Raw genomic sequence first — 17,352 nt, forward strand, 5'->3', positions numbered from 1 at the left:
ATTTATTTCCCTGAATTGACTCTAGCTTTCCCATGATGGTAATTGGTGGGTGATCTTTCTGTCCTTATCTCAACTCATGATCATTCCACCATATTTTTCTTCCTTTGTCCAACTGAGAAGGAGGAGTGATAGAGGGGCTTGGTGGGCACTTGGTTGTGAAGGTGCCACCAGACCAAGTAAATACATTTTGGAAATCCATTTGAATGATTGCATATCCTGCACACGATGAGGGATCCACCAGTGGTAAGGAAGATAATGCACAGAATATCGAGGTCATTCAGATCTTCAGAATATTAAAGAAAGCTGCTAAAGAAAGGAAAGTAGTCAGCTCTGCGATTCAGAAAAACCTGCTGGAGTGGTAGGGGTCTTAGATAACCAAGTATAATTCCATTTTCTTTCCACAAATACTACCTCTCTTCTCCAACTTCTAGTCCAATATGGTGAAAGATACTAAGCAACCCTACACCTTTCTTAGTTATATTAATGTATTTGCTAAAAGAGATAGGCCGTAATTCCCATGTACCTCTGTATAGATAGCCTTGCCTCACATTCCCCTGGTAGGTGTGATTGTCAGGGGAAGAAGCCAGATTCAGCTGGGTTTCCTTTCTGAAAATCAGTAATCAATTTCAGTTCAAGGCTCTCAGGTTATAGGAAAACAAAATTATTTTGCTTGGGCACATAATAAATTTGAATAATCAGTATTCCTCCTCAAAAGCAATGAATCCAAGGGTTTGAAAGAAAAGGAATCTTATTAAAAGGGATAAAACTTAGCATAAACACTGGCAGGTCCATTGACTGAAGTCAGCTTTGCTCAGAGCTGAGAGAGTCAATTGTCCATCTGTAAGAAGATGTTGCTCTTAAACCTTTCCTACTGTTTCATGTGTGGTAATCCCACCCCTCATTGCTTTGTTGCTGCTCACCAAGCCTGCAGTCCCATGCTGCCCCGCCAACATTACAGATCCTCATAGAGGAGTCTGTGGCAAACAAAACCCACAGAGTACCCTGAGGAAAATACCACTTGGTTAGGGAAACACCACAGGTAATTCCTACCCTCAAAGCACCATTGTCTCTTGATGGATAACAGTGTTTTAAATACCTTCACACTGAAGAGACAACTGTATTTCACATCCAGTGTGCAAGAGTGAAATCCCCTGAAGTCAATTCACTTGCTCCCTCTTTGTTGTCATCTCCAGTCATTTCAAGCATCTTGGGATTTCTCTTCCATCCCATTATAGGCAACATAAGCAGCAAGTACTTCATTCTTTTAGGAATACTGGGCTTACCTATGAATAGAGTAGCTTTGAATTTAAGTCTCATTTCAATGCAAGTTTTACAGCATAAAAGAGGGATTTTAATAGGAAGCTGAGGGCTATTCTTTAAGAAGTCATTCAAAATCATTTGCAGTGAAGATACCAAAGGCTGGGATCCTTCAGGATAGCACAAGATAAGCAGAAGTTAGAGGGTTAAATGGAAAGGAAAAAAAAAAAAAAAAAAAAGAAACTGTCTGGAGAACAGGAAATCTTTACTAGGAGTGATATCCTGCAGAATGATCTGTGCCTCAGCTGCAGGAACACATAAGTCTAAACTGGGAAATAAACATCAATTTCTGCAAGAAATACTGCAGAAGCTTGGATGTAATTGGTATTTTCTATTTCAGATTGCTATAGTAAGATTATCTATTTTTCAAGTGCATTGAATGTTTCTAGATGATTGAAATAGTTCTTAAATAGCTGTTTTGGTGAATGGTTTAGCTAAACCAGAGAAGAAGCCATCCTTTTCCAAGCTCTGCCCTACTAGATAAAAATATTGGCTCAGAACTGCCACCCAATGATCAGACCTTGTAAAATCACTTAAACACAGGCTACACATATTGCAAAGTGCTGGCTTTAGTGACACTGAATAAGGGAGGCCAACTGATTTCTCATTGCTCAAAAAAGGCAGTGAAAGGCTTCTTCCTCCAACACTCTCTTTCCACTCCACTTCCCCAGCATCTGCATACTCCATAACTCAATGCTTTGCCTGCAACAGGGTCCTTTGCTTAGAAAATTTCATTTGTTAACCTATTAACTTTGTTTTTTTAATTCTGTATTGATTTTATGTTGTTTTATCAAGCTGAATCAGTTCAGAGGGTGGACAGGACAGTGTCAGCACCAGCACAAAGCAAACAAGAAGGAATGAACTGCTGAGTGCAGAGGAATGTGTAGAAGGAAGATTGCAGCTGCAGCGAGCACTTATTTCAGCCCTGTTTTTGTCTAACTGAATCTGACATCCTATTCAGAGATTCAAAATCTGGCTCTAAATATGCATATTAGGGTATCCAAAGCAGCCCAGAATGCTACATAGGGTAATGTTCCTTGCCAAGGTTCTGGCTAAATTAGTGAGTTCAGCACTCAGAGGCTACAGGTATTGATTGCTCCCCATAACTACACTGTTTTATTGACAGTTACCTCTGCAGCCTTCAACGTGTTACCCAACAGAAAGTGTTTGCCCCTGGCTGAACTGTAACATTCGTCAAAGCAAAGAAGGTGAAGGCGGATTGCTGCATGTACGTTCATTGGCACCAAACAGCTATCACCCATTTGAATGCATTATACAATGCCAACTATTTTGCACTATTTAAGTGCAAAATAAGTATAAAAATACTTTAATTTGTAAAAAGTGTAAAAGTGACTTTATTCCACTGCAGGAGGCAAACAACACAGCTTGTGGCAGAGTGTAGTGGTGCACCAACAAGATCGTTCAGAAGATTTCTCTTCTGAACTAGTCTCTTCATGAGCCTTTCATGGGTAGCAAAGGACATTTTCTGCAAGCTGTACCATAATTCTGCAGTCTGCCTGCCCTTATGTCTATTTCTAATAGCCATTGGACATAAACCTGTAAATCTGTATGCTGATTTATCCCCTGTTGTGTCTTGTGTGAGTATTACCTAACTGCACATGGAACTGCCCGCTTCCAGTACATCAAGCAGAGAAAGCAGATTTCTGTTTAGTTCCATGTTTTCTGGATTAGGACTTTCTGTAGTCTCAGAAGACAGCACTAATTATGTACTTGGAGTCATATTGGTCATCAGTGTTGGATGCAACACAGAGAACAGGGTATTGTGACAGAGTTGTGCTGTTCAGCTGAAGGTAGAGTGGCATGTGCTCAGATAGGAGCTACTTGGTACTGATGCACAAGGAAAACCCGCAGGGAGGTTTGTACAAGCTGCCATTTGGCCAGTCTCCTTAATTTTAAAGACTTGGACATGTGCCTGGAAATATCTGAATTCCAAATGGTTAATCATTGCTGGTGGGAAATGATTATCATTTGATTATCATTAGTTACATTTTAATCTCCTTCGCTACTTTTATGAAGTCTGCACATTGTTATCTAATCCCCAACTGGTGAAGGGAGAAATAACAATCCAAATTCTGCCCCAAAACAGTTTATGTCAGGGAGCAAAGCATCAATCTTTTAAAATGGTGAAAGCTTGGGACCAGACAAAAACGATTAGGGCATCGCTATTCCTGGGTACGTACTTTGTGATCACTGCATCAAACTGCTAAGCTTTGGAGCTGGAAGGCAGGTGTATGGACCCAGCATAACGTCTCAAAGCAGGTGATTCTGCTCCTGAGTGGCAAGAGCAGAGGTGCTGGAGAGCATGGGCATACTTGCTACCTGCTCTACCATCTGATACAGGTGAGGACAGAGAGCTTAAAAATCCCTGTGAAAGCCTGCAACGTGTACATTCACCATCTCCCAAACTCAGCTCCACAAAAGAACATCCAGAACTGCTACACCCAGAGCCTTTGAGGTGGTGACTATCTTTCATCTTTTCTTTTTCTCTTGTAACTATTTCTCTCTTTTCTCCTTTTCTTTTTCCTTTTCTTTTTCTCTCGATCTCTTTATTTCCCCTTTTCTCCTTACAATATGTGTGGCTGCAGGAGGCTGTAGCTGGTGTTTTGGGTTTTTTTTTGTTTCGGTTCTGACTTTGGCAGCATTAGAGCTCTTGAAGTTGTTTGTCTCGGTTGGGTTAAGCATATTATAATGCTGCCAAGGTTGCCAAGGCACGGGCTGTTCCGACATCTTTGGATGCTACGGTTTCCTGTCTCTGCCCTGTCCCTACAGGTTGTTGGATCATATTAATCCAGTGGTTTAAGGGTGTGCACCTTGTTCAGTAAAAATACTGTTTACACCCTCCTCCTGAGTGATTTGTATCACTGATGTGGTGCCAGGATACAGAGCTCACTTTTCAAAGTGGGCCATGGCAGCAGAATCCTGCAATAAGGGCCATTAAATACCGTGACAAGAATACATCAAGAAGCTGTAAAGACCCTGCATATCCTGCATCATTCAAGTCCTCAAGTGGTCCTATTACTGTCCAGATACACTTTCTGAACTTCACGTTTCACAGGCTGTACGGTGGACGCATGTGCTTCTCTCTGAGAGACATTTATATATGAATTAGGGAAAGCAGTGACAGGGGCAAGTATGGCTTATGAGAGCTTCAGTAGGGGGTCTATTCACATTGTGGGGTGATTTGCAGACTGGAGAAGTCCTGGGGCTTCTTCCAGTTTTCCTATTCCCTTACATGGGACAAGCTAGGGGTTTTTGCATTGGCTTGGCCTGCAAATAGTGTTGGATTTAATGAATAATGTGATGCCTCGTCTTCTCCAGGGAGCTTCCATTTGTTTTCACATATTACTGTTGCTCCCTGCCAGGGTAAGAGCTTTCTGTGAAATCCTCCATGTGGCAGCTATAACAACAAAAGTAGACTGGTGAGCAGAGAGCCTTCCTTTCCTATCCCATGTAGGCACCTAGTGCCAATCATACACATTTGTGCCCAGGTTATTGAGTGGACACTGGTGTCCTTCTGGCAAGAGAGCCTGAATTCATCTTGGAAGCATAATAGGGAGCTGGCTCTTCGCTTGGTGTGTCTAGCTGCTATGTAGATACAGCTCTGAAGCTTCCCTGTGTGGGAGTTTTACAGCCTTCACTGTGGGGAGAGGTACGTACAGGTCCTCGGGCAGCCCTGGTTTATTTCCAGTGCATCCTCTGTACTTCTCTCTGGACTGCTAGGGCACCTGCCGAAGGATCATGGATCTTCAGGCAAATGTGATTTTGCGTGCACGTACACACACATGCACAACTCCCAGCCACCACCATCACCTCACTACACCACTCACAGGTCCTACTCCAACTTTCATGCCGAGCAGATGAATTTCTACGTGGCCTCCTCTCACCACCACATCCCTCCGCAAGTATATGTGCCTCACACACTAATCAGGCCTGCCTTACCAGTGACCAACACGGTGACTTTTTTTTTGTATTCACATTGAGATTTATTTTGCATTGCATTCCCTAAAGACATCCTAACTGAGAGGGGAAGAGAAAGCCAGCAACAAATCTGCTGTTGACAACTAGCAAGCAATGAGCTTGTGCTTCATGTGGGGCTTCCTTAAATGGCTGAGGAAAAAGATCCTTTACTCCAAACCTCAACCTTCATCTTCTAAGTCTTGCTTTTTGTCTGTCCTCCAACATTTTTGCACATTAAGATACAGGGCATTTTTCCAATGCCATTTCCTTCTAAAGAAGGCAAATCATAGTTCAGTTACAACCTCCTTTTTAATGCGATTATCCGTCAAGGATTTTTCTAGTTGTAGAGTTCCTCTCTTGTGAAAATGCCAGTTTCTAGTACCTTCCCCCCATCTTTGCCCAAATCCATCTGTTGTCCTCGGCAGAAGCAGCACCCATCGCAGGAATTCACTGATGTACTTCTCCTGGCAAAAGCCATACCTAGCTCATGAGCCCTCCTTCTGTGCCAGTTCTTGGGATCTCCTATTGCCTTCTTAAATACATCTTTCATCAATCTTTGGCTCTCCAGTGGGCCACCTGCAAGGAAGAGCGAATAAGGAAATGTGTGCAGAAATCACCCTACTGCAGTCCTGGAATTGAAGCAGGGGAACAGTCTCAAGTGCTCAAGAAAAGGCATGTTTTGACTGCAATACTTTTGATCAGGAGTGTGGCTAGGTGCCAAATAATAGCTTCATCATCACCCAGGAGGGAGCTTGTGTTTGCCAATTTATCTGCTTTTCATCCTCAACTATGAGACACACACAGAGGGTGCCTGAAAGGTATCATCTTTATTTGTATCCTAGTGCCCTTTCTCCATTCAAGTGCCCACTTATCACTTGTTGAATCCCCTCGTTCATGTGAGTAACTTCTTATTCGGTAGCACAGCTCCACAAAAAGCCCTATCTTACCACTCCAAGCCCTCTTGAGCTCCTTTTCTGCCAGATACTCATGAATAGTTCCCAATTGTGATTTCTCTTTTTATCCCCTCTTGAATCTAAGCCATAAATCTCTCATCCATTCTTCTTCTCCTTCCTTTTTATCGTACTTTTTCCTTGATAATTGTGATTTTGAGCTCACTGGGGCAAGAAATCCTTCCTTTTTGTGTGTCTGCACAAACCCAGGACAATGCAGTCTTCAATACCCAGCAAGGTCTTGTCATGGAATGTACTGTATAAGGAAAAGGAATCTCTCTTATTCTGGCACATGGTCTGGTAAAGGTCTCAAAAAGGGAAAGAAAGGAGAAAAAAAACCCAACCAACTAGCAGCATTATACCAGTCTTCCTGCTGAACCAGGTGAAGGTTCCTAAGGAGTCTTAAACACTCTCGAGAGATGAACACACACACAGAAGTGTGGAAGCAAAAATCTTGTAGTCAAACATGCACGCAAAGCTCTGTGTTTTCCTTACATGCAGGGGCCCCTCCAACCCATGATCACTCACACACTTCTGAACATGTGCTTATTGTCTTTGTGGCTCATGGGTATTTGTCGATGAGTTTACAGCACAGCAGTGGCTTACTGCACTTCCACAAGGAAGCAGTGAGACGAGTCCAACAGTGGAAGAAGACACAGTCAAGGTGGGGGTATTTTAACCCACCAACCCATGACACATAGGATCCCTGTCTGAGGAGTTTTCACTCACAGAGGTATGTGCAAATCTGGATGGTGTGAAGGGCCATCTTTTGCCAAGGCAATTCTTTGAGGGACAACAGATGACATGCTAGAAAAGGCTTATCTTGACTAAAGAGTTAAAAATTATTAAACTTTATCTTTATGAATGAAGAAAACACGAAAAAACATATGCTTAGCATAGCCTAACACACCAACTTTCCTGACATGCAGCTATGGAGGGAGCTGTCTTTCCCAGGCAGAAAAGTAACCTTATTGGACAGGTGTAGGAATTGGTATGCCATTCTCACCATTCACCAGATGTGGTCAAGAATAGTCTTACATGCCTTCCATATCTGGATGGGCCTCCAAAATACAGGGATATCTCAGTGACTTTCCAGACTTGAGAATCATAGACTTGTGTAACCTGATCTAGTTGAAGGGGTTGGAACCAGATGATCTCTAAGGTCCCTTTAAACCCAAACCATTCCATGATTATATGATTCTATGATAGAACCATTTATGTTAGAAAGGACCTTTAAGATCATCAAGTCCAACCGTAAACGTAACACTACCACAAAGAGATCTAGGATTTAATAAGAGGTAAAGCTTCTTCCATAACTATTTCTCTCACCTGGTCTGTGATCCCTGATATGATGCCACAGTGATTGGTACAAGCAGGCAAGTGTTGAAGTCCAGGTATGGAGGTGGAATGAAGGTTTGATGAGTAGACAGTTGCTAGGGAACAGTCCTCTCTTTAAGAGCTGTGGTCTCCACGGGAAACAGAAGAAACAAAGCAGAGATCAGGGTCATCCTTGCTGATTGAAAAAAACAAACCAGGAGAGTAGAAGGCTCACGTCTCATGAACATCCATGCACAGAAGTTCTCATCCTATACACAGGATTTCTTGGAGGCTTCTGTAACATGGTCACGGCCACCAGCAAGACTGTATTTCAGCAGAACTGGATCTTCAGGCATCTTCAAAGGCTTCACATGATCTCACTGACTCCCATCAGAGAGGCAGGGGAAGGTGCTTCCATCTTTGACATGAGAAAAGCAAAGATGGTGGGCTGGCAAAAGGTCTCGCATTGAGTCAGAGACAGAACCACAACCAGGCCCTCCTGTGTCCAGCGCCCAGTACTATACTTTTAGCCCTGGACTTTTCATCCATCCTGCTCTAACATGGACCAGAGCTCACATCAGGCCACTGGAATTTCTGCAAGTCTCCAAGGAAGAACACAACTCTCCCTCGTGTTTGTAAAGCTCCTTTTCCCACCCAGCACAAGCAACAGAGAAGAACTAGAAATATTCATGGATGCATCATCTTAGAAGTACATTTTATTCATTGTGAGAAACCGAAAAATTGATAGAAATCTATTGGTCATTCTTAGAAAAATTCACAAATTATTAATCAGCATGATTTTTCTTTACTTTCACCTCCTCCTTTTCCCTGTACCCTGGGTTGGAAACAGCTGCTAGATATCACTGCCCGAGAAACAGCTCTCCCTCTAGGCCTTGTTTCGCTTCATCTCAGAGACCTTGTAGCGAGCTGGGGCACGGTGGAACCACTCTGACCAGGAACCATCATAAACAGCCACATCACGCTTGCCACACAGGTAGGCCGCCAAGGCGATGTGACATGCTGTAACACCTTTGCGGCATGTGGCTGTCAGTGGCTTTGAGAGATCCACTTTCTTCTCACGGAATATTTCTTGGATCTCCTCAATACTCTTCTCATGGCCAGCTTCTGTTAGGAGTGAGCTGAAGGGTATGTTCACAGAACCAGGGATGTGACCAGATTCCAGCCCTGCAAGAGTGAACAATCAAAAGAAACATGAGTGAGGAGACACGAAAGTTAGTAATGAAAGACACCCTCAAAAGAGACACCAAAGAGACATCACTGCAGGTACTCCTGCTTTCTACAATATACTCATTTGTTTCAGGTGATGACGAAGATGCAAAGCAATACAGGGCTAAAACCAGGAGGACAAAGATCATTCAACTTCCAGAAAACCTCAAAACATCCAGAATACTTAACAAATTGCCGATGAAAGCAATGAAAGGTAAGTATCTGAAGAAGCCTAAGATATGACAAAAATCAAAGAACCAACACAGGAAAGATTCTAACAAAGGCATTATAGGGATCTGTGTTAGAAGAAACGCAGCAGTGCATTTTTAACCTTCCCCAAGTATGTCAGCAGTGCAGAGTGAAACAGCTTTCAGAAGCAGGAAGTATGGTTTGTATGTGGCATTTGTGAAAGTTGTGATCTGTTACAGTTTATTCCCGTGTCACTCTAAAATCATGTTTCAGGAAAGTAAAGCAACCTGAAAGTCAGCCGCATTCCTGCTCAGGCAACTATGGGGAGAAATGAGAGCTCTGGGGCAATGGGAACAGAGAAGTGAGAATTCAGGTTTTTATATTGCTCTATATCCCACTGCTATAACTGACCACTCCAGGCGAGCCGAAAGTTGCATCTCAAGAACAAAATCTTCAGAGAGAAGCATACAGAAAAATAAGACGGATAAGATTTTCATCACACCCTTGAAATTCAAACTCTGTCACTACAGGCTTAATCAACATCCATTAAACTCAATAGCTTTTCCACTGACTTTTGAGAGGCTTTGGATCAAGCCTTATTGGGGAGGGAAACATTACATTTTATGTTGAAAACAAATTTTAGGGAATGGTTCCTTATTAGGTTTACACTTCTAATGAGACAGCCCTGGGAAAGTCACATCTTGCCTAGGCCATCAGGGTATCTGATCTCAGCAGATGGGAGAGACTGGGGTAGAGAACCTTTGTCACAGTCAAATGATTAAAGTATGCCTACTCAGAAACTGCCATCACACATCATAGTGACACCGCAGTTTCAACGCTCATGCAGAGTGATGCCATGAGATGATGAGATATGTCATAAGGGGAAAACAAGGAGGTTTTTTGGGTATTGAGGAGGGGATTTTTGCTCTACTAGACAAAGAGCGAGAGCCTAAAGGCAACCAGAGCTGCCCTGAGTCAGCTTCACAAGATCTCTCCCCATTCCAGATGAACCTTCATTGTCTCTTAATTCATCATCCCTGAGTGCCTTAGAAGTCTGGCACTGTTGTGTATTAGTCACCTCATGCATCCTTCAGAAGTGTTTAGCATTACACGGAGAAGTTGGGAGAAAAACTGCTGACTTCTGTAGGGACTAACATCTCAAAAAAAACCCCCAATCAGACAGCATTTTGGACTGATGCTTTCACTGCATTTTTTTCCAGTTCCCGAAAACAACAGTTCATCACTTCAGTGGAGAGAACTGTAAAATCGACACTCATTAATATAGTGCCTGTATGACAGAGAGGAAAGAAAAATAAGAATCAGTGGGAGAAAACTTTGTTTTCTAGTTCTCAGACTGCAGAGCTTCTTACTGGAGAGTTACATGCCTGGGTTAGGCTACTGCCTTCCCATAGAGTGAATGGTACTGACCCTGTCATTTCTGCAAGGCTCTGTTGAAGTAGTGGTGGGTCATCCCAATGAAGACAAGTCTGTGAGATGCAGAACAATGTTCTCACACCATCCTAGGGCACTGAGCAGTGTACTGAGATCAAGAAGACCTGAGGGCTGAACTAGAAGGGCCAGCTCTTGGTCAAAAAAAGCTTGCTGGGCCACCAATTCAGCTTTTACGTGTTCCAGGCACCACATCATGACTGCTTTCCTAGACTGTTCACGTATATTAAAATAGGTAGGTTTGTACCCCTTTCTTATTGGAGAATGCCATGACATGACTTATCAACCTCAAACAACTCTTCAGACAGAAGCTGATCAGATCTGAAAAGAACAGTGCCGTTTTAGAGCACTTTTTACTTTCATCTATAGGAAGACTTCCTTGCTCCAGAGATTCAAAAGTCTGTTGGAGTAAAAATCCAGTGCTTTCAGTCTGCAAGTGCAAGATGGGGAATTCTGTAAAATGCCATTTACTCATGTATATGGGTGCTTAGCTGAAAGAACAAGCTGACATTACACAATCACAGTCCCTTGGACTGCCTAAGAAGTGCTCAGAGTGGTTGAGGAAGTTTTACCAGTTCTCTTTCTGCTAGAACAAGAGCAGAAAAAAAACCAGATCTCCAAGGCAAGGCAGGACACAGCTGGGATCTGAACAGAAGAGGATACATCTGCTCCTGCCTCATATGACACAGAGCACACTCCACGCCAGATTCAGTCACCCTTAAAAACTCCAGGAAGGAATCGGAGGATTACAGAGCCTGGTTCCCAGCTACCACAGTGATCACTTTCTAGACTCCCTTTCATAAAAGCACCCATCTCAGAACCAGTTTGGATTCATCACACTTCTCGCTGAGGCACCTCCTGGCTCATCATAAGAGGAACGTTCATTTCCAACGTTAAGTTTGTCACAGTCAGTTCATACACCATACATACACATTGAGCTAACATTGCGCTGCAGCTGAAATAGTTTTTCCTTCCTTTCCTTTATTTTATTGCTCCAACATACTGACAGTGAGCACTTGGCATTCCCAATGACCTCATGCCTTCAGCCTCAACCCACTAAAAGCTCACTAGATACACTTTTCATTGCCTTGGCCACCCTAGAAACAGTTCTAGGTGACCACCAGGCTTCTGGATAAGGAAGCAGCATTTCCTAGCATCTCGACTGGTAGTCAGGAGGTTAATAATTTCAGTTCTCAAGGCCAAATTGCATCTGAGGTTCTTGCACCCAACTAATTCATGCAAGTCTTATCCTCTTTTATTGCTTCTAAATATGGGTCTTCAGCTTATAAGAGAAACACAAACAAGTAATTAGGGCTACTAGGCATCCAACTTTGCTCTCTGTAGCATTATATGTCCCATCACTTCTATTGCTGCAGGTGGTACCTCACATAAAACTGCCCATGCAATCATCTAAACCTTCCCAAGGCTGTGCCAGCAGCACATTTCAGTTGCAACTCCCTATTTTCAGTGCCTCAATGATTCAGAAAAATACAAAATAAAACACAAAAGCATAATAATGGGACCATGCTGGCAATTTCCAACACCACAGATCTGTTTCAGCACAAGCTATTCTTATCTCCCTTATCTCCTGTTCACTTGCTTTTTTGGGAATCTAATGGTACTTGTGCTATTTGCTCTCCTCTCACATTAAACTAATAATTGCCCCTCTAATATTATGCCCAAAGTATTAATGAGGTTCAAAATGCAACAAGTCTGCCTCACAGGTGTTTCTAATAGCTGGAAAAAAAGATCAGACTTAACTTCCAGGCATGCATGTTCCCATTTCTCTTGCTGGGCAAATCAATTCTGTTGGCAAGGAAATAGAGCCCTTAGCTACAGTGCAGAATTACCGAAGTTATTTTATTCAATTTTGCCTTCATTTCAGATAATTTTTCTTGAAGAGTTTTTTGAAAGCCTTTCAGTTTATCCATAGTATGATAATAGATCAACAGCTGCCTAGATTGTGTCCTACTTCCTATCCTAAATATATACACAAACTTTGCTAGTGTTACCATCCTACAGAAACATTCTTCAATTAAATTTATTACGTTCTTGCCTCATGGAGTTGCAATGTTACAGCACTCATTTTTGATACATATTTGGGATAGAGATTGTCTGCCTAACAGATTTGAGCATGTCTCTTGGTCATAATTCCTCTTTAAAAATTATTATTTCTGCTTCTCTCCCCTTCTTGCTAAGCCTCTCCATACTCTGCAGACTTATCCTCAGGAGAGGAGAAAAGAAATGGTAGTACAGATCCTACATAATTCTGAGGCTGTACATAAATAATCTCTCATCTAGAACCCCTGCTAACTGCCTAGCAGTCCTATTTACTCCTTCTCTCCTTGTTCTCTTTTTATTCACTTTGCTCCAGCAGTTTCTGTTATTTGTTTTAATTCCTTCTGCCAAGTCTCACTCAGCTTGGCTTCTGGCAATCCTCCCTCACAATTTGTAACCTGTAATATGTTACCTTCTTCACAGCTTAATCCCATTTACCACATCTGTTAAGATTCTCTGTTTAAATATATGTTCTTTTGCCGGCTATTTATCTAGCTAAGACTACAGCCCCTTTACTTTAGCCTTTCCCTTTGCAATGAAAGCTCCAGATGGAATTTCTTCATGTCAAAAAGACAAAAGATGTGCTTTGTCCACATCTAACTCCCCATGGTTTTGGAGTTGGCTGACTGCAGATAACAGTTCCCTTTCCAAACACCTCCTCTGTTGCCTCTAGTTTATCTCCCTCTCTTCCATTCAAATTGCATGCCTTGGAAAGGACCATTAGTAATCTCACCTAACCCACCACAAACTTACTGGAAGGAAAACTTCAAGACTGGTCCTGGCTAGCTCCCTGAGGAGTCTTCACAGTCAAATAAATACACCTTTGCCACCAATGTCAAAATGCTGCCTGCATATACAGCAGAAGAGTCAACTCTAAGAACCAGCGGGGCCATGGTACTAATTCTGGCAGCTGATGTTTGTCAGCCTCCTCACATGAATGGACATCTTTGGATTGTAAATTCCTGTAGATTGAAACAGACTCTGATAAAGTCTCTTACTTTCTATGCTCTGCCATTACTTCATGGCCAAAGGAGAGCCAGTCCACTCCTAGATGCAGATTGCACTTGGAAAAGAGAGGGAAGAAGCAGCAACATTTCATTCATACTCTCAGTGGCACTGAAATTTCAAGCTGAGCAAAAGCTTTATGTTTGGGGCAGGGAGGACTGAGAGATGGGAAAATGGGCAAAAACTTAAGAGCTGTGTATCCACAAGGGAAACAAGGACTACCCAAGGTCTGACAATAAGAAGAAAAATAGTAGGAAGCTCATGAAATGACTTTGGGTTCGCTTTCTTTTTTAGATGACGGATTTCTGTCTGGCAACTTCCCTCTCATTTCTCAGGTGTCTGCAAAAGAACTCAGAAATTTGCAGCTTTTCTCTATGCATTTGTTCAGCTATAACTCTTGTTCCTTGGTTTTCAGTGCCCATTACTCAGAAAGTCAGCACTGGTAACTATCACGTAATTATTTCTTTCATCTGCCCCAGCATTGACAGGGATTGGCTCAGTCTAGGCTGGTTCCACAGTGCCAGAGTTAGCAGACCCTTGCAGAAACGGGCTGGGCCATTGCTGAATTACAGCTAGTGAGCAGGCATGAGTTGCTAGTTCCTCTAGAAACACAGCACTGTGCAGGGACACCTTTAACCACTTAGTGCATAGGTCAGGGCTGCACACCATGCATGAACATCCAAGCTTTTTCATCTCAAGCAATAAGTATGTTTAATACATATCAGAATGGTTTGGATTGGAAGGGACCTTAAAGATCCACCCTCGCTATCATGGACAGGGACACCTTCCACTAGATCTGCTCAACGCCTCATCCCGAACACCTCCAAGGGTGAGGCATCCACCACTTCTCTGGGCAACCTGTTCCAGTACCTCGGCATCCTCACAGTAAAAAATTCTTCCTAATATCTCATCTAAATCTACTCTCTTCCAGCTTAAAGCAGTCACCCTTCACCCTATTACTCCACTCCCTGATAAAAAGCCCCTCCTCCTCTTTCCTCTAGGCCCCTTTAAGTACTGGAAGGCCACTGTAAGATCTCCTTGGCCTACAGAATTGCCATCCATTTTACTTCATTGTGGAAATCTGGGTAAACATCTCTCAGCAACTAAAAATTATCCATGTATTATGGCTTATCTGAAATGCTGCAGAGGTCTAAATCCCAGCAAGGTGGCTGCTGCATAAAAATAAAACAGGGACAACTAATTCTTACCATAAGGAACTGAAAAACTAAAGAGGCAAAAGAGTCAGCTGCAATTAGCCTCTTCTAGAGATGGAGCTCATGGAGCTGGAGAGATTAATTGACTTAATTAGGAAGTCAAGAGCTGAGGCAATAATTAAACTGAAATCACCTGAGAACACAGCAAGTTCCTTCACCATTCTTCTCTAAATTGCAGGCAACACTTCTCTTCCTGATTGGATAATCCCTGTAATTAATCAGTATTGATTTGAAATTGCTCTTTTAGGTGTATGTGATGCCTTTTACTCACTGCTGGCTGTGGTGCAGCTACTGGCTAGCCCAGTTCAGGAGGCTGTCAAGCTCCTGTGGAACGAGCAGCTGCAGCTGGAGTGCTTATCCTGCTGGATCTGCTGTGGGAAGCAAAACTGGACCACCACAAATAAACTTTTCCATGCTGACTCATTTCAAAGGAAAGATTTGTTTTAAAGACGCTTTTGGGGGCTGCAATACTTGTCATCTGGTGACAACTTTGGGAGAGAATATGAAATCCATCAGAGTCCAGAGGGGAGCATTTTATTCCTATCTTGAGGTTAAAATTCAACCTGCATTTTGATGGGCTGTAGTAGGTGAAGAAACAGAATGAGCGATAAACCTAACTCACCCTCTCTCCCTGCAACAGTCTTCTCTGTCACTCCCACTGCCTTTCTCACTTTCCATGTTGTCTTGCACATGTCGAGTGTGTTGAGGGGCTCACCGTAGACACTTATGCAAACCACATACCCAGAGCCACTTACAGACAAATGCTCCTGAGGTTCGGATGCGGGAATTTATTTGAGGACATGGTGTTACACTCAGTGGCTGTACAGCAGCACACACACAATGAAACAGCCAGAATAGAATTACAATCTACAGGCCAGGCTGCAGCACATTGCTGCTTCTGCACCACAGAGGCCGGCTGCATTCCTGCTCCTGCAGCATAGAACTCTCAGCTCAGACCCAACAACTGTTGCTAAGCTTTTCTGTGCTTTGTTTTTGTAACTCAGCATTTTTTTTTAAAAAAAAACATTTCCCTTTGGAGAAGAGATTACTCTGGGATATACCAAAGCTTAAATGACATAGTAAGGGTCTCCTTTAACAACCAGCTTGAATTTCACTCTAGGGAACTGCTACACCAGCTGTCCCTGCTGCCCAGGACTCCTCCCACCCCTGCTGCTTCCGTGTCCAAGTGTTTGATAGGAGAAACAAAATCAATTTTTGTTCGTTATGTAGGGCATCCAAAAGAGACAGGCCAACAGCCCGTACATTCACGAAGGGTCTGTGACTTAAGTTTAAGATTTACCAGCAGCAAGCAAAAGGACAAAGATCAGCAGAAGCGAGTTCTCAATTTGCAGAGACCCAGGGCAAGGAAGGAAAATGTCCCCTGGGTTACTGTATTGCCTAAAACGTGGGCTTTTGCTGGTGCATTCATTATGGTGAGAGGTGCCTGTATGAATACTGATAGTTTATGCATGCCTGCTAGTCTTAGATAGGACTCTGATCAAACCCCTGGGAGCTCTCAACTCCTGTGTTTGCATTCTGTCTGATTAACTTCTGCAGGGTGTAGGATGACGGATCCTGGAGCCAAATGACTGCAGACCTTTTTTGCTATTTCCTCCTGCAACTTTACAACCAACTGCTGGAAAAGCGACCTATGGGATCTGAATGTTCAACTGTGGACCCCTTAAGGTCAATCAACGAATTAGACTGAGGCATGCCTGCACATTAGGGCAAGCTGTTTGCTGTCTGGGAGGCACTGTTACACCCAGACCAGCATCAACAGTATCGATACTTAAGGTACTTAAGGATATGGTTTAGTGGCAGATAGATATGGTTGGACTCGATGATCTCTGAGGTCTTTTCCAACCTGGTGATTCTATGATACTCATCCTGCTCTGGTGCAGGGGGCAGGTCCATTACCTTGGTCCAGCTCCGTTCCCCGGAACCGTCCCTCAGGGCGGGAATCCACCACCTGGAACCGCAGGGAACCCACATTTTGCATCATTTCCTCGAAGGTCTTAACCAGGATCGGGTTCAGCTTGGCCTTAAAAGTGGCTGGAGTGGGCTGGCTGACCTCGGCCGTGACGGGGTGCCCTTCCTTCACCCAGTTCTTGAAGCCACCATTCAGCACAGAGACCTCCTTGTGCCCAAACACCCGGAACATCCACCAGGCACGGGGGGCATAGAAGGAACCCAACTTGTCCCCATCGTACACCACCACGTGGGTGTCATTCCCCACGCCGAGGCTTCCCACGTAGTCGGCGAAGTGGGTTTCACTGGGCAGCATGAAGTCGTAGGGGGAGGCCTTGTCCCGACACTCCTCGATATCGAAGAAGGACGCCCCGGGGATGTGGCTCTCCCTGAACTCCTGCCGGGCATTCCGCTCCTGTGGCGGGTACCACGACGCGTCCAGAATCCGCAGGCTCGGTCCCACCCGCCCGGCTCGTACGGCTTCTGACAGCCACTTGGCCGTCACCAACGCCCGACCCAGCACCTGCGGCGACATCGCGGCGGGACTGGAGGAGGCGCCGCGGGCGGAGACACGGACACGTGCTCGCAAAATGGCGGCGAGGGTGGACGGGGGGGTGATGGGCGGGAGGAAAGGGGGCGGTGCTGATGCGCGCGCGCACGTAAAATGGCGGGGGGGGCGG

At 43.9% G+C, this 17,352-nt stretch overlaps 1 protein-coding gene across 1 annotated transcript; it reads right to left on the reverse strand.

Moving 5' to 3' along the window:
- Nucleotides 1-8,260: 8,260 nt before the first annotated feature.
- Nucleotides 8,261-17,285, reverse strand: TST (thiosulfate sulfurtransferase). Its single transcript, XM_009568436.2, has 2 exons — nucleotides 16,622-17,285; nucleotides 8,261-8,747 (listed from the first exon to the last, which is right to left on the reverse strand). Exons 1-2 carry the CDS (start codon nucleotides 17,205-17,207, stop codon nucleotides 8,449-8,451), a joined length of 885 nt encoding a protein of 294 aa, XP_009566731.2. The 5' UTR covers nucleotides 17,208-17,285; the 3' UTR covers nucleotides 8,261-8,448.
- Nucleotides 17,286-17,352: the final 67 nt, after the last annotated feature.

The sequence above is a fragment of the Cuculus canorus genome, chromosome 1, assembly GCF_017976375.1.
Source record: "Cuculus canorus isolate bCucCan1 chromosome 1, bCucCan1.pri, whole genome shotgun sequence".
In the NCBI taxonomy this organism is placed as follows: Eukaryota; Metazoa; Chordata; class Aves; order Cuculiformes; family Cuculidae; genus Cuculus; species Cuculus canorus.

Excerpts from the sequence above, each read along its gene's own strand:
- TST (XM_009568436.2), bottom strand. The coding sequence starts at position 17,207 with ATGTCGCCGCAGGTGCTGGGTCGGGCGTTGGTGACGGCCAAGTGGCTG. Across the intron at positions 8,748-16,621 it reads GGGAACGGAGCTGGACCAAG|GGCTGGAATCTGGTCACATC; the intron begins GTAATGGACCTG and ends TCACTCTTGCAG.